Source organism: Raphanus sativus, chromosome 6, assembly GCF_000801105.2.
Source record: "Raphanus sativus cultivar WK10039 chromosome 6, ASM80110v3, whole genome shotgun sequence".
NCBI lineage: Eukaryota > Viridiplantae > Streptophyta > Magnoliopsida > Brassicales > Brassicaceae > Raphanus > Raphanus sativus.
The window spans coordinates 39,884,111-39,908,696 of record NC_079516.1 but is presented as its reverse complement, the minus strand read 5'-3'; the positions used below and the strand labels follow the sequence as shown (position 1 = coordinate 39,908,696).

Sequence of the window (24,586 nt, the reverse complement as noted above, 5' to 3'; positions counted from 1 at the left end):
TAAATATGTATCCATGAAATCACATGTACCTTCAACGAACATGTTGTATGGAATCTTAACATTTTAACAAAAAAAAAACATGTTGTATGGGGAAATACATTAAGCCATTTCCAACCCAACACTAAAACTCTATTTTAGCTTGATTTTGACAAGAATTTTTTTTCAATCCAACACTAAAAATTACATCATTTTAGTGCAATACTATAATTTCAAACCAAATTTTGTATAATACTATTCACCACACTAAACTACTATTCATTCCACTAAAATACTATTTATTTATTTTATTAATAAAACACATAACTAAATAAATGATAAATAAAAACATAAATAAATATAATATTATAAAATTGATTTTAGTGTTAAGTTTAGTGTTGTGGTTAGAAATAAATGTCTTTTTGGTGCTGAAAATACACTAAAATAATGTAATTTTAATACTAAAATAATATTATGAGTTGGAGATATTCTAAAAATCAAAATATATATATTATAATACAAAATTGGCGTAGCGGAAGCTAAGATAATGTAAGTAATCTATTGATTTTAAGAATGTTTAGAAGTCGTTGTTTTTTTTTATATCGTTGAGAACCTATCACTATCCGAAAAATAAGATAAAAGAAATATTTTTACGGTTCTTTAGAGCATCTTCATCCCTAAAACCCATTAGAGTTTCTTAATTTTTTTTTTACTTTTCTGATTTATAAAAAAAAAAATAAAATCACACCAATCGTGGATCGCCACGTGTCGGTAGGACCCGCAAATAGTGCATAAAACTCATCCCACGCGTTTCTCATCTGGCAACTTTTTTACTTTGTTTCTCTCCTTTTTATAGTCCTTCTCCTTTTTAAAACCCTTTAGAAACTATGAATATAGATGCTCTTATTACTATATCACATCTTAATAACGTAGGAGCATCTAAGCTCTTCTTGTGTTTGAAAACCTGTGACAAGAATTATACAAGTGTGAAAATCTGTGACAAGATTTTGCTATTGCTTTTAGATACCTTGAGACTGTTGGGTTTCCATTATAGTATAAGGAAACCAAACAACAGTGAACTCAACGTCTCTACTGTTTTGGATGACATGGAAATTAAGCTAATTGTAGATTTTGTTCTGTTTTGTAACAATAAGATATTATCTATAATAAATGTAAGGATCTCTTGCCAATCCGATTTTTTGTCTTTAATAAGTCATGTGTGTAGGTAGTTGCATCTCTCACCAATCTGATTTTTTGACTTTAATAAGTCATGTATATGTAGATAGTTACTTTGTTTCATTTGAGAGAGTGCGTTTTTATTTTTGTAAATGATGTCCCAAATAAATTACTTATAAGGCTCTCGGCTGGAACCATGTTATATTATATACTAGATTTTGACCCGCGCTTCGAAAGCGCGGGTATTATTTTTCACTTTTATGAAGTATATTATTTGTTTGTAATTATTGAATTTATTTATTTTAATAAAATTTTATTTATAATATATTCGACACATAGAGTGTCTCTGGTAAACTATGTATTTCTCTAGTTTTGTTTTATTCGCTCTTCAATCAACATATTTATTTGGCTTGTTGTTAAAATAAATGATTATAGACTTTGATCTCTGCACCTCTGCGGATGTATATTTTAAAAAATATGATGATATTTGTTTTTTATATGATTATTAGGGTTTGGCAAAATGAATCTGAGGAACAGAACTGATACCAATCCGTAAATATAGTACCAAACCTGAACATAAATTGATTAAATATTTGAATTATTCAAAATTTTGTTAGTTAGAGAACCGAATTAGATCGGAACCGAAGTATTCGTGTACCTGAATTTATCTAAAATAGATTTATATACTTATATATTAATTATTTTATATTTAACGTATATAAAAGATCAAGAATGATACTTTTTAATTGGTTTAAAATATTTGAAAATATATATAGATAGTCAAAAACAAATATCTGAAATAGTTAAAGTATACTCAAATCACCAAAAATACTTAAAATAATTATTGATTTCGTATCCAAAATTTTAAATCAAACCAATTGATATGTTAAGCTTAGGTATTCTGATATATGTTATTTAAATAGGTTATCCAAACCCAAACCAAACTCGTAAAGATCCGAATCAAACTCAAACAAAAATTTAGAAACATCCTAATAGGACTTAAATCTTTGACCTCGAAAACCCGAAACGCAAACCGATCAGAACCAAACCCGTATGGATGTCTGAAAATCCATCTTTAGTCATTATTATATATCGTATAATTTCATCATATAATTAATCGTATTTTATATGTACCATCATATAAGTAATCATATAATTAATAATATTTAATACATATCATCATATAAATAATTATATATATTATATTTTAAAAACTTAATATGAAATATAAAAACCATAACTTGAGTTGTTATTTCAAATTGGGCTTTGTATTGTATTTTTTTTATATATATTTACAACATTCTTTTATAATGGACTTAATAACTTAAGCCCATTACTTTTTCTATTTAATACTACTATCTTTGTTTCCAAACAAAATTAATTTTTTTTAAAAAGACTACAATCCATGTTTCCAAACACACCAAATTTTTTTAATACTTTTATCCAAGTATCCAAACACACCGAAATTGTACTTCAGCTTTAATAAGATAGATGTACTATGTTTTTCACATACTTCCTTTTAGCACAAAAAAAATCTGGATCTTCATCACATGATCCATATTTGAATGTTGAATAATCTCTACGTGAGAAAACTCTTCTTTTTCTAATATATCAGCAACTTTATAGACATAATCCATATTTAAATGTTGGATAATCATTTTTTGATTATCTGGTGTTTATGTTCCAGTTTCATAAATTTTCGGAAGCAATTCCAAATATGTGTAAAATTATTGCTATCTAACTGCAAAAGAAAAATAAAACAAAACTTATAAACTAAATTATTTTATAAAACGATGATGTTAATTTTTAATCATGATCTAAAGATATCTTATTCAAACATAATGTTCATGTATTTTGATAACAGTCTTACAAAAAATATAAGATAATACAAGACAAGACTTCTCAAGTTCACACATTTATCTTGACATTTTACCAAAAAAAAAAGTTCACACATTTATATTTTGTTTTATACACATATATGATCAACTCTTGTTTACAATTTTCTTTATAAAACCTTGTAAATCATTGAACCATACTATCAACAATATTCCGAAACCCATATTTACAAAGAGTTATAATTCTTTAAAATGCAGTGTTTACTATCTGAAAATCTTTCTCTTAACTAGAACTATTCAAGTGACAAGTCTAATCAACCTTTTTTTTTATAACAGAAAGAATAAAATCCTAAAATTATTTGAACCCATATTTATAAAGAATTATATTTAAAAAAAATCAATGTTCATCATCATAACTCTTTTTCTTAGATTGAACCATTCAAATGAGAAGTCTAAACCAACCTTCATTAATTTTATAAAAAGAGAACAAAATCAAAAAGTTATTTGAAACAAAAAATACACAAATTAGAAATATACAAGTTGTAAATCTCGTACATGAGTTGACATTTTGGAGGTTTTAAACTTGTAATCATTTTGTCGCCGGCTGTGTGAGAGAAATGATCGATTTCGACGGAGAAAAAAGATAAATCTCGACCGCAAAGAAAAAGAGATGGATGAATTTAAAATAAGATAAGACTAGTTTAATGTTTTATGCATTAATGAATGTAGCATTTATGGAAATGTCACTAAAATTTAATAATAGTAAAAAATGTAAAATTAAAATTTTCCTTTAGATATATATCATGTTTTTTTTCAAGAGAATAAAAAAACATAATCATGAGACTCTTCTGGAAATGCAGAGTGTGGGGAATGGGATGATGATCATCAGTAAGTAAAAGGAAAAGGAGTTGTAGAAAACGCATCGTTTCATTACCTGACAATCCACTGACACGATGAACGTAACCAAATCAGTGTCGGGTCCAATTGTCTCTCATCAGTCACCGCGGTATTCATTGCCTAGAATATATAACTCCGATTTCATTTAAATTTTCTTTGTTTATCATTCTGATTTTATTTTCTCATCTATATTTTTATACATAAAACCTTATTTATACTGAAAGTATATTGTATATATATACATATATATATATATATATTATTGAAATTATATTGTATATATGTATATATATACAATATACTTTCAGTATATACATATATATATATATATATATTTATCCATCTTTGTGACAAAAAAATATATATATATCCATCTAGCTTCTATTTAAGCATCGACTACATATACGTCTACACTTACCAGATTTTAGAGAATTATTTTCAATATAATTATTATTACACATAAATGAAACATAAATATTCCCAATGCATTTTGTTTTTAAACAACTGACTTTTGCTAAATTAGTTTATGCTTTATATTCTATTCACAGAATATTCTCAATCCTTAGAAAAGAAGTGAAATACAAAGAGATAATAATATGAAAAAAGCAGTTCTAATTATTTTTAATCCCAAAAACTGAATAGACCAAAAGCTCACACGAACCAAGAACCTTGAGTCATTCTTCTTCTTGTCTCATAAACAGCCGTAGTTAACTAATTATCTAAAAGATTTAACGAAGCAAAATCCTTAATTTTAAAATTTTAATAATCAGGCATCGACTGACTAATCTTGCCTTCTTCCTCAGCCATCTTCTTCTCAGTGATCCTCAACCAAATACAAACACCTGTGAAACTAATCATCAAGCTCGCCACTCCACTTCCAAGCCCTATCCCGACGATCGCCATCACCGATAGCCCCTTGCTCTTCCCCATCTCCTGCAACGGATAACCATACAACCCTCTGTTCCCCACGAACGAGCTCGCGTTAAACCTCGGAAAAGTCCCCGTCCTGTTCGACAAGTACGTCGGAATCTGACCGGAGAGTTTGTTGTTGGACACGTCGAACGCCGACAGCCTCGCCAGGAGTCCTAGCTGCTGAGGGATCGGGCCGGAGAGCTGGTTATCGTGGAGGTCGATGACGTTTAGGTACGCGCATAGAGCCATCTGCGGAGGGATTTCGCCGGAGAGACGGTTTGACGAGAGGTTGAGTACGGCGAGGTTGACGAGAAACTGAATCTCCGGCGGTATATCGCCGGAGATTTGGTTGGAGGATAGGTCCAAGGACTGGAGGTTGGTGCAGTTGGAGAGAAACGGAGAGATAGAGCCACGAAGGGAGAGGTTAGTGAGAGAGAGCTTGTAGATTCGACCGTTGTTACAAGTAGCACCAGGGAGATACGAGGTGAAGCCGGAACAAGGGTTGGAGAAGACGGAGTTCGTCCAGTTCCGGAGATTACTCGCTGGATCTTCTATGTTTTGTCGGAGATTCTTTAAACACGCCTCGTCGTTTGGATCAGCCGAAGTCAAACGCCCTGCCGTTTCGAAAGCTATAAGAAGGAGGAGTAACCGGTATTTTAACCGGTGACTAAACCGGTGACTCATAATCTCTCTCGGTCTCTGTCTATCTCCGTCGCCTTCAGAGAGATTTCACGGAGACTAAAGAAGAAAGTGCAACCAAAAAGGAAACGGTTACAGCGCGTGGTAGCAAGTCTGGGCGTAAAGATAAGAGGTTGAATATTTGTTGTGGGATTAAATTGAATTAATTTTATGTTGGGTCTGAGGTGTCTGATTTTAATTACAACTTTAATTATTCTCTAAATGTGTATACCAAACACTCATGCTTAAATGTTAATCATGCCATCCATCTTCTTTACCTAGTGCAGAGATCTGATCAACAGACAATTTTTCATGAGTTTTAGAATGGTTCTTGGTCTTCTTTAGTAAGTCTATTGTTAAAGAACTGAGGATGAAATATATCTTTGAAATAAGTTTAATCATACTGGAGTAGACTGCATCTTTTTCTACGACAAGTTGGAGTGATAGATTAAAGATAAATTATAAAGTTGCATAAATAACTAAAATGGGTTGAAAGGAATATCTTCACAACCATTCACTTAGTTTTTCTATTAAATATTTTGTGTTATAGTTTCTAGTCCACCAATTTCGAAGCATGTGTAGAGAGTAAAGGTATTGCTAGTTGAAAATGGCCCCTAAAGCACTTTCACCAATTGTTTCGTCAGGTGATCCTTTAGTGCTTTACACTATTTCACTTTTGTTAACAAGTTCAATGTTTCCAATGATATTTAATAGGTTGAAATTCTGTTGAAAAGGCCATTTGTTATATTGAGTGGTTGACATCAACAAAATGTAGTTGAAGATGTATAAACCATTTAACATCGTTTTTCTTGTTAGCCTATTTTCAGCCCATTTATAGCTTTTATAAAGTTCGGATAAGACTTATAGGTCATATGAGATTTGGGCCTAGCTCTTGATCACACATCTGCAATCGTTTCTATTTATTTACAATTAGGTCTATTGGAAATTGAGTGAAATTAAATCTCCCATACAATAATATACAGTTCGTCATGTTAATCGCAAGGGTCAATAGGTTCAAATATTTGTAGATGTTTTACATTTCATTGGTATACTATATATGCATCTGCTCACTTTAAAAGTGGATCTTCTAATTATATTTTACAAATTGTGTATTTACTAATGTGATATGATACTATATAATACTAACAAATAGTTGGCTTAGTGGATAAACCTCTTAAATCACTTATTATGAACCTAAGAGACTGCACATATAATTTTTGCTGAGATTGATCCGTTCTTCGAAACGAGTTAGTTTGATAGTGTTTCAGCCTCAACTTAGGGGAATATATGAATCTTCAGGTCATAAACTCCATAATCAGTTAAAAAAATATATGTATGTAACGCGAATAGGAAATCCCCGTCCATGCTTGCATACCTGCATGCTTGTAACAATGTTTCAATAAGCATAAAGCTAACAACCATGTCTCCTCCTTCACTGTTTTTGCTAATATTGTTCATGCTTTTATGACGTCTGAACCGGACCTCCACCGGAACCTTATAAGACCGTGTAGTCATATACTCCCTATGTATCATTCTATAAGTGATTTTTAAGGTTTTTACACAGATTAAAGAAATACAAATTTTTAACAATTTATCTTGATTATATAAAAATCATTAAATGAAACTACTTTGACCAATAAAAAAACTCAGTATTTTATAATTGGTCGAAATATTCAAAAGTTATTAAATTCTACCTATATAATAGTGAGAACATCAACTATTTTGAAACAAACGATTTCTTCTAAACACCTCTTAATGTTGTGATACGGAGAGAGTATGTTTCTATTGGTATATAACTTTGAGATGTCAAACAAAATCACATTTAGACAAGAAATATTTAATATATAAAAAAATCCAACTCTAATTTAAACGATACATTTTAGAAAGGAAACCAAAAAGTAAATCTATGTGGACCTTTTTCAAGACACGAAGTGGACAATATCATACTAATCGGATCATATAAGAGTTGAACATGGGTTCAACTAGTCTCAACAATTATTATCAGAACCAAGTTGATGAGAAATTTGCAACAAAAAATATACCCTTTGAGATATGATTGATACCATTCGAGATATGAATGACAGGTATGTGGCAAAGATCAAGTTAGAAGATTCTGGAAGTTCAGTTGTGGGACTCGAGATGAGTATGGTTCTTAGTTTGAGAGCGAGAATGTGAGATGTCAACCAAAGTCCCACATATCCTAGAAGTTCAGTATGAGACACGATATGATATGAGTATGAACTTCCAATGTGGGAATTTGTTTGACATCGCACAATTAGTATATTTTTTAAACTATAAAATTCTGTTATTTTTTTTCATCAAATAAATTTTAAATGGAATACAAACATTTTCTCTCTCTCAGAATTTGGCGTTTATAAGTATCGCCTCAAGATTCATCATTATATCTACTATATATGAATCAGAGATGGACATGACATCAAATATCGATAGTAAAATGGTGGTACCACCATATACATTATCAAAATGACTAATTAGATAATTTTCTCAAAAATAAAACGACTGGTTAGCTATTCCTCGTTTGTGAAATCTTATATAATGAATAGTAAAAAAATAAAAAAACACAAAAGATCAATATCATCCCTCTTTTTATTGCGATGAAAAAACATTCATCTTATGGAACAATTGACGATGACAAAGTTGTATCTACAAGAAAGAATAGTTTTAAGTCTCTAGTTTCTTACGAAACTTTTTCGAAAACATGGTAATTTATGACGGAATTTCCGACGAAAAAATATTCGTCGAAAAATTTCTCAGGTTGACGAATTTGAAAAATATAAAATTTTACCAGTAATTCATCTTAATGCATCGACGGATACATAACCTTTTTCATTAACACGCAACTACTTTATGGTAATTCATCTTACGATCTAGAATTTGTGTGTTTTCAATTGTTTTCAAACATTTTAAAGATTATAAACCCCTAAACGTCATTAATATAACATCAATAGATATTATCTGTCTGTTTTTGCCTTGTTTCAAAACCTCAATCCACACTTCGTCAAAATTCGTCAGGAATTTTCTGATGAATTTGGTTTTTCTTGTTAATAACAAATCAGAGAATATACATTTCTGTTAGAAATTCATCAGAAATTTCTGACGAATTTCTGATGAATATATATATATATATTCATATATCGTAAATTGTCAACTTGTATATTCATCGGAAATTAGTTGGAAATTGAAATTTGCCCGAGCAAAAAGAACTACAAAAATTTTCGTGAAGCGTCAAGTAAAAAAAATTCTAAGGGATGCCCAGTGAACTTGATCCGTCCGAATTTCTAACATAATACTGAAAAGTTTTCTTGTTCTTCATTTCAGCACTATCATTCTCTAAACTCTCTCTCTCTCTCTCTCTCTCTCTCTCTCTCTCTCTCTCTCTCTCTCTCTCTCTCTCTCTCTCTCTCTCCTCTCTCTCTCTCTCTCTCTCTCTCTCTCTCTCTCTCTCTCTCTCTCTCTCTCTCTCTCTCTCTCTCTCTCTCTCTTCTCTCTCTCTCTCTCTCTCTCTCTCTCTCTCTCTCTCTCTCTCTCTCCTCTCTCTCTCTCTCTCTCTCTCTCTCTCTCTCTCTCTCTCTCTCTCTCTCTCTCTCTCTCTCAACAAACAGCTGTGAATCATTCACCAAAACTCCTCTTAAATCATATTAGTCATCTATTATCCTCTCAATATTCATATGTGTTAGTTTGTATATGTGTTAGGTTATTAGCATTGATAGGTTTTAGGATTTGGAATGTTAGAAATGAGTTAGGTTGATTGATTTAGGATTTAATATGTTAGATCCGTCCGAATTTTTAACATAAAAGTGAAAAGTTTTCTTCTTCATTTCAGAACTCTCTTTCTTTAAATTCTCTATTTACTTTCTTTCAATCGAAGAATATCTGTAAATTCTTCACTAAAACTCCTCTTAAATTATATTATTCATCTATTATCCTTTCAATAATCATATATGTTAGTTTATGTATGTGTTAGGTTATTAGAATTGATAGATTTTAGGAATTTGAATGTTAGAAATGAGTTAAGTTGGTTGATTTAGGATTTAATATGTTTGATTGTGTTAGAATTGTTAGTTTTATGATTTGAAAACTTGTTTTCTGTTTTTTTAAATGTTTTAAAGCTTTCATAAAACGTTTTTAAGCTTTTACAAAAAGTTCTTATGTTTGTTGTAATTTATAAAACATTTTCATGTTTTTAATAAAAACGTTTTTCACTTTTTAAAACCTTTTCAATTTGTAAAACACTTTATATTTTAATTTTATAAAAGTATATTTCAATTATATAACGTTTTTCTAGAATTTAAAAACAAATTTACTTTTTTTTTTTTAAACATTTCAGTGTATCAAACGTTTTATGTTGTTAAAAATTTATAACATGTCTTTTCACTTCTCTTAAAAGTTTTTCAATTTATAAAATGTTAAACGTTTTTTTTTAATAAAATTTTATAAAAATTTTGAAATAATTATATTATAAAATTTCTCAAATTTTAAATTTTTTATATTTATATAGACAGGACTAGAAAATTTTGTTATAGAAAATTGTATTTTAAACAAATTTATTAATTAATTTAAATATTATATTTAAATATATTTTTTAAATAATAATTTGCAAAATTTCTGACGAATAATATTCGTTAATTTATTTTTATTTGAATTTTATTAGAAATTCGACGGATAGCCCAAATAAATTCTGATGAAATTTCAACAATAACTTTTCTGTTAAAAATAGCCTTCCAACAAATTTTCGACGAAATCCTCCATAGAAAACAGTCTGTTCTTGCAGTGTCAAGGACAATATGTTTCAATCATTATATTCAATATTAAGATTTTTCTTTCGCTAATATTTTATTTTTATATATTTCTTATATGTGAATATATCATGCATAATAAAGCATCATCAACCTAAATTTTTCGAATTGTTGAATTCTAGTTCTTGTTTTTCCATCTGTCATAAAATTACAAGATCATGCAAAAGGTACAAAAGTTCTCGTAAGTAAAATATCTAAAGATCAAAATCAGATTTTTATTACACTTTTTATCTTTCTTTTCTTTTCTCCAAAGAGAAAAGATCAAAAGAGACGGCCAATAAAGTTACAGTCTTTATCAAAAGAAATAAAATTACAAAGTTACAGAAAAACTCAAATAAACTTTTTTGTTGATAGATTCTTCAGTACTCAGCAGTTGTGTGTAATATGTTTCTGTTGATTATGGCTGATCGTATGAACTACATTTGTACTTGTTCTGAAAAACAATTGATCTTTGTGTATTAACTTTTTTGTTTGTTTTGTTTCATGCACGTTGCTAAATTATACAGATGTAGCACTAGCAACATAATAGTGCCTTTTTCTCCCTAACTTCAACGCATACGAACACTTAACTATATATTATAACCACTGAACCACATGACATAATTCAAGAAAGGAACAAATTATAACAAATGTAACCTAATAACATTTTAATAATTTAGTTGGTAAAATGTTAAGTTTTATACCAATTTTCTTTTGTGACAGAAATTACATAGCAGACTAGTAGCAGATCAAAACTAAACTAAAGCAACTAGGGAAATGTTGGCTAATGTTTTTCACAAAAAAAAAAAAAGAAGAGTTGGCTAATGTTTATAATCAAGCCGACTTCAAGGTCAAATCGTGGACGATAGCCATTTGGGCTGCAAAAGTAGGGAAAAGGTTAAGAGTGGCATCGACACGTGTCCTAATATACACCGTAATCTTTATCTATCTATCTAAATAATGGCTGCAACTTTAATTGATTTTAGAATCATACCCCCATGCATTTTTAAACAAATCGACGACAGTATAACTTCTTTTTATTTGAGCAACCGACAACAGTATAACTTTAGTTCTGTATTATTGATTTTAATCTTTTAATTTAATAACACTGAAACTATAACTTTTCAAGCAAAAAAAAATACTGAAACTATAACTAACATGTCTTCATATATCGTGAAAGGTTGGTTAGATAAGAGCCTAAAACTTCCGCTCCTGAATGTATATCATATATAATTTAGCTAATTAGGGTTTGATTAAGTGCCTGATTAATATTGGATCAATTTGGTCATCACACCATCCTTAATCTTTTCTTTTCACACCATCCTTATCATCAACCTAACTTATTATTCGTCGGATATATATCTAATCCCGTGCCATGTAAATGACATGTAGTGAAAATTTGTCATGTCATCTTAATTATTACAATAATAACGCCTATTTATTTCCCTTTTATTGGCTTAATTAGATGGACCAAAATACATCATAGAAATCATTTTTGAGGCGTATTATCTTCAAAGTATAGATTTTTTTTTCTTAAATTTGGTAGTATAGATATATATTGCTATTAGGATTACCAAGCTGATTATGAAAAGCATTAAACCTATGCATTAAGAAAGACCAAAACAGTAATCTATATATGTCACTAAAGGTGATAAGGACTAGACAACCAAGAATTTAGTTTGCAGAAACTATAATAATTGGGACAAAAGTTATTTTTTCCATATTTTTGACCACAAATTTTATATATAGGACCCAAAGACCCATCTATTTCGTCCACGTACACAAATCGTTTAATTAATCCTTTTCCGGGAATTGTTTTATTTTCTTAATCACTAGAAAGCTAGCTGTGGAATCTCATGTAAGCCAACTCAATGTTTCTTGTGTGACGTTGTTTTGGATTTCATGCTTGAAAATATGGCTAATTATGTTGACAACTCTAAATCAACATGTTGATGATCAAGATTTGACGACGCCTTAATGCGGTAAACTGTAATCGATTATCAGACTTATATGAATGTTCAAAATTATTATCATTTATATCATTTGTACTTTTTTGAAAATATAAAAATAATATTCAAACACAGTTTTTTTATAACTCAGGTCACTCGGGTCGTAAAAATACAATTACTCCTAAAGGCTGGAAACAATAACGGGTTTTAATCTCCTCCCAATGAAAATTGAACCTAAAGGAACCGAACTTCCATGAACCATTAGTTAGGTCAAAGCCCGCATTGGTAAGATTTAGAATGAAAAAAGCCCCGTTGAATGTCAGGTACAAAAAAAAATAAGAAACCAGTTGAATGAAAAGGGTTTGCGCGACACATTCTGCCACCGCTTGTAACTTTTCTTTTTATTAAAAAGTTTTAACACGACCAGTAGCAGAGCCAGCATGGTGGCACTTGGCAGGGATCAATTTCTCTGGTGGATTTCTGGTTTTAAATTTTTACATGTATATATTTTTTTAGAAACAGGAAAATATTGCAAAATAAGATTAATTGACCCACATAATATATGTTAATTATTAATTGACCCGTTTAAAATAATTTCTTCTCCCCGCCACTGAACACGAGTACACGACAAGATTAAATAATAATGTAATGAAATGGAAAACATTTAAAGAAAACAATATTTAATTTGAACGTTACAAGAGAAATCATGCATGCATTTCTTATAAAAACTTTTTTACAGAGGTATTCTCGTTTTACTGACGTCCAAAACAGTTTCAGAAATCTCAAACTATAAAATGATATGATCTGTTATGACGTATGGATCATGTTGGACCGTAACACGAGTACTATCATCGTAAGGCCATGTGACACAGTCTGAGCTCCGGTCGATCTGATGCAACATCAAAACTTGTGTGATGTTCAACAACGTACTATGGAGCATACGTTGTTCAAGACGCAGACGATTATTCTCCGTCTCTGTTCGTTGAAAATGGTGTAAAACGTACCCGATCTGGTTTTGTAAGTCCCGGTTCTCAATCTTGAGCTGGTTTAGCTTGATATTCATCTCCTCCAAGTACTTTTGTTTCTTCACCCTTGACCGCTTAGCCGATTCCCGGTTCGATAACTTCCGTTTCTTTTTCCGCTCATCGGTATAACTATCCGTTGGAACAGCGTCTGGACCATAAAGGTTTACCGAGTCAGGGCTTAGGTACTCATGGGCCGAGTGAGGTATTAGATTCATTGATGAGTCGAAGACCGAGAAGAGGTGTGAAATGTCCCATGGAGTGAACCCTGTTTCGAAAGCTGGGACATGGGTTGTTTGACCCGGTTCACATGAGAAAACCCGAGAAATTGTAGACATCATGGCTTAACCAAAGAAAAAAGACAATTAAAAAAAATCTTCTAAATATTATAGAGAGTGAGATTAGAAGGAGAAAAGGGAAGAATTGCATTGTTGGAAGTCCATATTTATGGACGGGTAATGGGACTCACATTAGTAAAATATCGATGGGGCTTTTTCCTAATTTTCCCTCTTTTTTCTTTTTCATTTTTTCAGTGAAAGACCAAAAGAGAAAAAGTGGGCCGCATCAGGAGTGGGACACGTGTCGATCGTATGATTGTATCTTGCTCAAAAATTAGAGTGCCAGGGGAGGCTTCATTTTCTCAACTGAAATTATTATTTTCTTAATAGTTTTTTTTTTTTTGAAAAAGGGCATTCTAGTTTTTCTATTAGTTGACAAAAAAATTTCTATTGTTTTTAAATATTATATTTTTATAAGTCAGAACTTAGAACTAACAGAATAGATGTCTAGTTAACATATTTAAGTGAATGACGATTAGTTAATCAATATTTTATCAAATCTTAATTATGGCAGAGATACAAAATATATGGGCTGAGAAAATATCTAATAATCGATGTTTGTGAAGACTTTGGATTAAAGAAAAAGAAGAAAAAAAGACTTTGAATTGATAACTTGAAACATCTAAGCACATATCATGGTGTTAGGCTAATGCGACATGTACAAATGACTCAAGGGTATCTAGTGACATGCAGCGTCCGTCCTGATTTTTGGATGGGAAGCAAAATATAAAAAATGGCTGCTATCATGCATTGAATCTAACACCTTGATGATACTATCAGTGGTATGTAAACCACTACACCAAAGACAATTTAATAGATTCAGGGCCGAAAAAAGTAATAATATGGAAGGCTGGAAGCCAATCCTTGTATAGCTTCTCTAGGGCCGACACTGGTGACATGAGTGCAAATGGTGATGATGAGACTGATAGGGATAAGCTGAATGAGACGAATAATGATGAATATTTAACATCGATCGTATATGAACATATGATTTGTGAAGATGATCTGAAATGCTTAAGGTAGAGATTTTCGTTTTGTGTGTTTTTGAGCACTTATAGTAAGAGAGATATAAGATTTATCGTTCCAAATAGGAAAAGGAGATGTGTGTATTCAACAGATTCTTTGTTGTGTGATAGAGTGTTAGTTAAATGTTTTGTACTTTCTGAAAATTGGTTGGTAAATTTAAATACTAAAACAAATCTTTTACTTTCGTAATAGTAATATAGTCCGATTAGTCAAATTCTTGTAGTAACACATATTGTTGTATATTAATTTATTATAATTGTTTTTATCCGCAGTCTTTGTTTTTACAACATGTGCATGTATAAATCTCGTTATCAAAGTTGAATGGAAAGTATATGTTTTCTGGTTTCGTTAAGATTCCTTTCTTTTCTGGTATATGTAACAGCAAATATAGTTAGTGAAATCTACATTTTGAGAAAAAGATAAAGTCATGGACCAGACCCAATGAAAAAGTATCATATAGCATATAACAAAGAAGATATGTATATATAGACTAGTTACAAAAAAAGAAGAAGATATGTATATACACATTAGGTATGAAATGGAAGGAAATAACTCTGTATAATAACTCTGTAATTAAATCAAAATGATGGATTATTGTAGGTGACATATATAAAATTGTTAGTGGCAAAAGACAAAAACTGAAATTTATATATAATAGGTTATCTTGAATTTGAACTTTAAGTTAATATGCTATACTTGATATTACCACGCGTACGTCTTGTTTTATAGATGCATTTGGACAAGTTAGTATATATATTGTAAGAAATCGATGGCCCGAAATTTTCCTTTATCTACACTAGTTATATAGTGGCAATCAAGCTATATTGAAGCTTAATTACGCGTGTGCGCTTAACTTTACTGTAGAACTAATTTTACTTATGATTAGTATCATTGATCGTCACTGAATACTAATACCAACCAGTGGTGGTAATCTAAAGGCGTTGAGGAGAGATAAGAATCCAATACGATGAAATTCTGGTTCGATTCTTGCTGACCATTCAGACTGTCTTAAATGGTAAGAATACGTAGCTGCTATGAACTTCGTAGAATTAGTCGATTAATTTCGGTCACCGGATTTCTACGGTTAAAAAATATTAATACCAAAATAAAGAACGGGAGGTGGAGAAAGAGAGAATATTCTTCATGGTACGTAGTTTTCTTAACAGCAAAGCTGGTTAAAAGAAGCCGTTCTTAAGGAATACAACAACTAAAAAGCATGGCTTCTTTTTTTTTTTTTTGAAAAAAAAAAAAAAAAAGCATGGCTTCATTATCAAACTCTTCCAACTTTATAGCCTTTGTTTCTAGTTTGTTGGAGATCATGTTCATGTGCACGACCACTTTAACCTTTTTATTTTAAAAGTTCGAAGAAACTAATTTAAAGTTATTTGCAACCAATGTTGCAACTTTCTTTAGAAGAACTGACCAATAGTTAAATAGTGGGAACGGCAGACAATGAACAAAAGAAAACAAATGTTAAGCAAAAGCAATTACTTTTTAGGCTGAAACAAAAGTTTGATACAATAAAAATACTCTGTGTCAACAAAAGAAACAAACAATAAGACACAATGTTAGCCCATGTGTTTGTATTATTGGGCGTTAAGGAAATGAAGACCCATTAATTCAAAAACAAAGTTCGATACAATAATATCGTACTTGGATATCACTGCTTAAGTTAGGTTTCTCGCTTTTCACCCCATTTTTTATGTTTTGGTCACAGAATGTATATGTGGATCATCTTAAAACTCATCTTCTATAGGGTTATCTTGTGCCACTGAACTATGGGCATTTTCTCACTTAAAGATAACATCTTTGCTTTTCTCAAAACAGTTGTAGAGTATCTCAATTCTCAAAACGGAAAAGATTTATCATGGTTGAGAAGACAGCATAAGTCTTATTTCACACGCAAATTCACATTTCCAGTTTTCTTCAAGATGGTGTATAAGATATATAAACTAGAATTGTGTTAAATTTTATGAATATTTTTTCTTATCCACTAATAAGCTCCGGATCTGTCACCAGTGGTATTTTTGAAGTGGAGGAGAAATCACACCAAGATATTTAAACTTTAAGTATGATCTTCTTCAATATAAATTTACATTCTGTAGGTTTTATAAATTAATTCTCAAAAAAAAATTCTATAGATTGGACATATGTATATAAACCAAGTATATGAATGACTTTACGTTTGATATTTCATCTTAACATCCGTATATCTCAATCTCATGTAAGTTATTTTTTTTACATCGTTGTTTTGTAGTACAATTGTAAACACTAACTAGAATTTAACATGCGCAACCGTGCATATTATTATTGGGAATTCGGCCAAAAAAATCCTGAACTTTTCTGAAATTGCCAAAAGAATATTGTACACTTGTCTGATCAATAAAAACCTAAACTTTTGTTGACTTATTTAAATAATTTAGAAACTTACGGTTGACTGATCAGATTATCACACCGTTAAACAAGAATTAAGACAGCGTTAACACAACGTTAACTGTTGGCGTTAAGTAAAACGACGTTGTTTCGTTTTACACTATTTGAAAATAAAAATACGAAGAGACCTGGTTTCAAACCCAGGTTGTTTGGATCAAATGGCAAGATAATTTAACACTAGGCTAGTGGTACATTCAATGTACGTACTAACACATTTACTTTTATTTGGTACTGGTTTTGAATATAAAAAAATCTCCAAAAAATTTAAAAGGTCTTTAAAATTCCAAAAATATGAAAATAAATAATTTTTTTATAAAATTAATTTTGAAACTAAAAGTAAAAATAAAATTTTATTTTTCCTTAAAAATCAAAATCTTCCAACATTTTCATTTTAAAACAAATTCAAAAAAATAAAATTTTCATTTTTAGATAAAAAATCGAAAAAAAAAATCAAAAATATCAAAAGTTATAAAAAATTTGAATCTGAAAATAATCAGAATTTATTAAAAAATTATTTTTTTATTCTTTTTAAAAAGTATTTTTTTTTTTTATAAAAAATGCCAAAAAAGAAATTTTCTTTTTTCAAATTAAAAAGAAAATTGAAAAACAAAATTTGAAAAAATAAAATTTTCAGAAAAAAGGGATAAAAAATTTCAAATCTGAAAGCATATAATCAGAAACTATAAAAACATTTAAAAAATAGTAATAAATTTTATATATATATTATATATTATATATTCTGATTATATGTTTTCAGATTCGAAATATTTTTAACTTTTTTGGAATATTTTTTTCGATTTTTTTTTATTTTTTCAAATTTCTTTTATAATCCGAAAAAATGAAAATTTTCTTTTTTGGAATTATTTTCAATTTTAGAAAATTTAAGATCTTTTTAAGTTTTTAGATAATTTTTTAATATTCAAAATTAGTACCAAATAAAAGTAAATGTGTTAGTACATACAATACCTTGTCATTTTATCTAAACAACTTCGGTTCGAACCTTAGTGGTCTACTTGATTTTATTTTCAAATCATGTAAACGACGTCGTTTTTATCTCATTTTAAAACGATGTCGTTTCACTTAAACACCAACTTTTACCGATGTTATTTTTTCTATTAATTTGTGACGGCGTGCTAAATTGGCAAGTCAACGAAAAACATTGTTAATTAATTCTAAAGTCAATGAAAAAGTTTGTGTTTTTTTTGGTCAGCCCTAAAGTTCATGTTTCTTTTAGCAATTCCTCAAAAGTTCAGGATTTTTTAAAAGCAAACGGAAGGAGCTGCTGCATAATCACATGACAATCGTGACTCTTCAAGCCAGTAAACTTTTCCTTCGCTTCTATCAACGCAATTACCCAAATTTGATGCATAACCGTCTGGAATTTCATTTTATATATCAAATTTTAAGATAGGTATCTTTTAAAATGTTTATATATAGTATTGATATTGATCCGTGCATACATTTCAAAAAACAGCTATTTTTGTTAACAAAAAAATTATTTATGAACTTTTTTAAAAAATTATATATATTAAGTTTTATGCAAATTTGTTTTTTGTAAAATAAAATAGGTTTATAGCTACAGTTTTATATAAAACATAAGAATGTGATAATCAAAATATAGTTTTTTAGTTACAGTTTTTATGAATATGAATTCTACAAATTGACTAAATATATTTATGTTGTTAATATTAGGCGGAATTGTTATGTCTGAAAAATATTTATTTTTTAACTTTTGAAGTGCAAGATTATTCTTTGTTAACAATAAAATCTTATTTTAACTTTAGATTTAAAACTTTTTAAGATTAATATTTATGAAATATATATCAAATATATGTACAATAACTTTTAAATTAATTTTTATGAAATCTATATGAAATATATATACGATTGGTTGAAAAGTTTATGTTTAAAAATAATAAACATATATTTATTAAATTAAAACATGAAATAAAAATTAAAGCATGGAATACAAATTTGAAAAAAAAAATATATAATAAAAAGATATTTAAATTTTTTTTTCAAGGGATAGAAAATAAAATCAATCTTCTTTATAATGGAATGTTAAATGTTGCGTGAAGTTTTTAAAACATGATGTATTTTTAATATGTAATATATAAGAGCATAATAAAAATATGAAACAAAGTATAAAAGCATTATAAACTATGAAACAAAGTATATGTGCATTATTTATAATGATTCTAAATATATGTTTCTACGTATTAAGGTCAAAATCATATAAATTACATACAAATATTAATGAGGCATATAAATAGGAACTAAATCAATAAGAAGAAACAAAAAGTACTCGTTCAAATAAAAAACAGCATATACTGTATGTTGGAAGAAAATCAGTAACAAATTTTACTTATCACAATTTTAATTAGGTCATATGCCAATATATTTAATAAATTTTCTAGAAGATGGTCTAAAAAATCACAAATGAAAGAAAATTGTGATTTCTATTTTAATAGAATACTAAAGACGGGTATATTTATTTTTTAGAATCTTTTTAGAAATTTAATTTTAATATTTCTATTTTTTCTGTAATCATATTTGTATATAAATCTTAATCAATTTTTTTTTATAAAATGATAGCAATTTAAATTTGATCCGGCATAAACTTGTTTCTTCGTAATCATATGTTCGTATGCCCATTTCTTCGTAATCATATGCCTGCCCGTTTCTTCGTAACATTTTCCGTAACTTTTCCTTATCTGTTAAAGAAATTTAATTTATATCTTAAATTTTTGTTCATGATTTATATTAGTTGTTGTTTTTAAATAGGCTGAAAGTATTTTTATACACACTATATTCATATTTTTGAAATTTCCTTTTGTAATTTTTTTTGTCACAAATAAATTTTTTTTGTAATTTAAATAAGAAATAATTAACTATAATTGTTGCGGATTATATTATATATAGTCATTAATTAAATTACAGTATAGGTCATAGTATATATTTAATTAATGTTAGATTTAATGATTATGCAATATTTTTCAAAAATAAAATGTGGCAGCTAGTCGTACGTTCACTCTGCATTTCAACCTTAGAGTTAGTACTCTAGTGCAACATTTTCACTTCAAGATACTTTCTTTTAGTTTAAGTCATGGGTATGAATCTAGACCTGTATAATAATGACCTATCAAATACGTCAAATAATCTTGGCAGTCCACAATCATCGAGACCCCATAAACTCCTTCTACTCCTAGCTTGGCAGTCCACGATCTATTGGTTATGGAGTGAGAGGAATGCTCGGCTGCATTCCAACGCCTTCCGATCGATTGAAAATATTGATCTTCAGATAAGGATTAGAACGAAAAGCTTCAGGGTAACAAATCCAAAACTCTCTTCTCAACTTCTGCGGGCTTGGATTCGTCTTGCTTGATCTTACTGAGGAGCGATCATCGTTTCGTTTTCTCCGCCTACTGCGATTGCTCTATCCGTGATTGGTCATATGGGCCTAAACTAGTTCCAATCTATGAATTTCTTAATGGGTTTGTAATTTACTAAAGTCTATTGGATTGTAAAATTTTTTTTTTCTTTGCATTTTAATTGAAAGCCAAGTTTCAAAAAAAAAATACGTCAGATAATTTATGAGATTGTTATCGAAAATTTTAAAAACAAAAAAAAAATGCACCTTATCATATTATTCTAAACCAGTAGATGTCAATTAATAAACATTAATATATGTAGGTGAGAGAATCTCGATCCCACCACTACTAGAATTCTTATCTCTATAATATTATTTAAAAAAATAATTTTCTATGTATCGCGTTCAAATTATTTTTCACGATGATTGATTACACTAGTACTCTTAATAAATTAAAATATTATATTTAGATACTGTTATTGAATTTTTATTTAGTTTACTTTTTAAAATTTTCCAAATAACATATATAATAAAAAAAAATTATAAAGTTTAAGAAAAAAATTTAAAAACGAAAATAAATGTATATATATAATATGATTTTATTAAAAGGAAAAGTTCACAAATATTAATTTTCCATTAAAAATATTTTTAAATAACATAAAATATACTTTTGAAGTAACAAAATATATATTTATATCTATATTTTCGTAGATGATAAATATATATTTGTATATAACGTGATTTCATGAAACAAAATTCAGACATATAATCTTGATGAAAAATGAAATATTATTTCTCATGATGGTTGATTACACTGATACTCCTAATAAATTAAAATATTACATTTAAATACTGTTATTGAATTTTTATTTAGTTTCCTTTTTAAATTTTCCAAATAACATATATAATAAAAAAATATAAAGTATAAGAAACAAATTTAAAAACGAAAATATATGTATATATAATATGATTTTATTTAAAAGGAAAGTTCACAAAATATTAATTTTCCATTAAAAATATTTTAAAATAACATAAACTATAATTTTGAAGTAACAAAATATTTATTTATATCTATATTTTCTTAGATGATAAATATATATTGTATATAACGTGATTTCATTAAACAAAATTCACATATATAATCTTGATATTAGAAAAAATGAAATATTAGTTCTTTTAAAACATAATTTTAAACAATACAAAATGTCAAACTTTTAAAGTAATTGAAAATGTTTTTATATATCTAACTATTTTAGATGATTACATAAAATAATTAAGTAACATAAACTGATATAAATTTGATTGACTAAGACTAGTTTATAATTAATTAGTATTATTGAAATGTTTTATTTATTTTTCATATATTTCTTTGACTATATTATCTTTTAAACTACAGATTTTTTTATAAATTATATTTATTATATAATAAGATTTCTAAAATACAATCACACAACTTTTGTGAACTGCATATTTTAAGAGATATTTAGAAAAATTAAGAATAAACATCTTTCGATCAAATAATTACAAAACATTTTAAAATACACATAACACTATATATTTTAAATAGGTAGATATATTATATTTTATCATTATTAAATTGTTTTTTAAATATTAAATATGCTTTTAGATTTGATGTTTTTATGTTTATGAAACTTAATATAATCATAATCAAAATACCAAAGAGAATCTAAATTTTCATTTTAAAGATTATTTAAATTAAATTTCAGTTTACCATTTAATAAATTTAAAACATAAAATTATTTAGAATAGTAAATATTTTTAATTATTTTAAATATTAATATGTGTTTCCGAGTTTCCAAAAATGTATAAGTTACTTATGTATGTAACTTCTTATTGCTATTCACTGCATTTTATAATATATTTCTTTTTAAAATCAGCGATAAATATTATGAGAATACATGCATATTTAAACGATAAATAAAATTAATTTGATTTTACTTAATTATAGTAAAAAATAATTATAGTTTAATATGAATTTAAAAGAATATATGTAACTCATTATAATCATCTCGACTAATCCAACTTATATCTAAAATCATATATTTAACTATATTAAAAATATATAATTTTATAATAATAAATTGACTTAAGTTCTATGTTTTAATCACTATTGAACGCAATTATGAGAGATTGCATAGTAATTTTCTTTTGATCTTCCGGAAAATTATATATAGCGACAATTTATAGAGCTTAGCTTTTTGAGTTTATAATTCACCCTGTTTTTAATTTGTAAAGAGACTATTAAGCTGAAACTATCCAAACACTGAACTATCAAAACGTAGATATAATCTTTTTTTGATAGAAAAATGTAGATAATCTTCTTCTCTTTTTCTCAGTCTACCATCGTTATCTAATCTTCTACTAATTACATTCCGTCAATGTTGACCAATGTGAACATTTTACTAATTGTACCATTCTATGATCATTGCGTTCACATGCAAACCTAATGATTTTCAGAATATTGTATATGTTTCCTATATTACCCAAAACAATACCTGTGGTTGCAAATTAACATTGGCTGAGTTTTTTTGTTTTATTTTGTTTTGGTGCTCCGCGTGTTATCAAAGTATATTTATTTTTTGGTTATATATTTAAATAGAATTTCAAAGTTAAACGTTTTTGAACTCGAATAGTAGAAAATTAGATGATCTATTAAAAAATGATTTGCGATATCATGCGAATAAAGTCAAAGTACGAAAAAAATCATGTTGTAATTGTAAAATCAGTAAATAATATTTTGAACATTCGTATGAAATGAAATCCACAGACAGAATGAGCAAGCGTAGAAGACTATTAGCCATGGAGTTCAAGATATTACAAGTGGTATCATAGTTGGACCTATACGAGTGTGAAGTCACGAGTGGCTCACACGAACATGGATAACGATCTTGGGCGCAACAAGAATGTTACATTTTTGACAGGAAGTAAATTATAACATCCCAGTTTGTGTTACGTGGAGAGGCTTAAAAAATTAATTTGGCTATCTATGCTATTAGAGTGCATATCTTTTCGGTCATACATCCAAAAAAAAACACTAAAGTTAATCGTGCTTGAGTTGAAATTGTGAAAAGACAGATGACGTATCATGAAGTGTTTCGAAATATTGTATGAGTGAAACTAAGGGTGCAACTGGACTACAATGTTTTGGAATGGAATGATGTCGAATGGTTGATACGTTTATTTCCATAGATTTTTTTACCTTTTGTTTTATGAATGGAATGGTCATTCCACTAATTCCAAAAATAATTAGATAGAACATAAAAAAAAATATTTTATAACAAATTTGTTAATGAATGAATTGAATGATTTCATTCTATTTTTTGCAGTATTCCATTCATATCATTCTATTTTAATTTACCAATTACAATCTGAAGCACGGAGAAAAAACATATGGTGAATGTATAGTTAGTAAACAAGACTGTAGATAGAATGAGGTTCAAGGACCGACTGAGTGAACATGGAAGGCCCATTAGTTATAACGGTCGAGATGTTACAATAGTTCTCAGCCCAGAGCCAAAAAATAGTAGAAGTCCAACTAGACCCAACCTTTACATACTCAAAAATATCTTCGTCTGTTTTGTTATATGATTTGGGTCACATCGATTTCTGTTTAAAAATATAAATAGCAGAAATCGATATCTAATTTGGTTAGTCTAAATGGGTTTGGACATGTTTAAAACAGACAAAGCATGTCTAATTTGAGCAAGCTTGGTGAAAGAGAATGAATCGATTTTACTTTAATCTTTTTTGACCCATCTATCCGGAGATACTTCAAGAATTATGCTTTGTCAACATTCTCTTCAACTTCACTCCCAGGCTTGACATTCTGATTCTTCTTTTCATCTCCCTTGTTCAACGTTACATCATTCTCCTGATCAGAAGAGGTTATGTAGCCTTCACCATTTCTCTCTTCAATTTGACTCCCAGGCCCTGAACACAATACTTGTCTTTAAACTGTTGGGTTTGTCTGATTTTCCACTTCTTTTTTCCAAGGTGACCCTAGGACGAAGTTAAAACTTATGTGACATGTTACAAACTGGTGTTATTTTAATGAAATTTTCATATTTGGCAAAAATAAGTTCTAGGACAATTCTCTGGAATACCGTACTTCAATTTTCACTGAATGTTTCCAGAAATATTATACTGTCTATTGAATA

At 28.6% G+C, this 24,586-nt stretch overlaps 2 protein-coding genes across 2 annotated transcripts; both read right to left on the bottom strand.

Moving 5' to 3' along the window:
- Positions 1 to 4,429: 4,429 nt before the first annotated feature.
- LOC108807355 (receptor-like protein 44) lies at positions 4,430 to 5,709 on the bottom strand. The gene has a single exon (XM_018579631.2). It carries the CDS (start codon positions 5,478 to 5,480, stop codon positions 4,644 to 4,646), a length of 837 nt encoding a protein of 278 aa, XP_018435133.2. The 5' UTR covers positions 5,481 to 5,709; the 3' UTR covers positions 4,430 to 4,643.
- Positions 5,710 to 12,863: 7,154 nt separating this feature from the next.
- Positions 12,864 to 13,656, bottom strand: LOC108810870 (bZIP transcription factor 2). The gene has a single exon (XM_018582945.2). It carries the CDS (start codon positions 13,580 to 13,582, stop codon positions 13,007 to 13,009), a length of 576 nt encoding a protein of 191 aa, XP_018438447.1. The 5' UTR covers positions 13,583 to 13,656; the 3' UTR covers positions 12,864 to 13,006.
- Between the last annotated feature and the right edge of the window lie 10,930 nt (positions 13,657 to 24,586).

Coding starts and splice junctions, on each gene's coding strand:
- LOC108807355 (XM_018579631.2), bottom strand. CDS start 5,480: ATGAGTCACCGGTTTAGTCACCGGTTAAAATACCGGTTACTCCTCCTT.
- LOC108810870 (XM_018582945.2), bottom strand. CDS start 13,582: ATGATGTCTACAATTTCTCGGGTTTTCTCATGTGAACCGGGTCAAACA.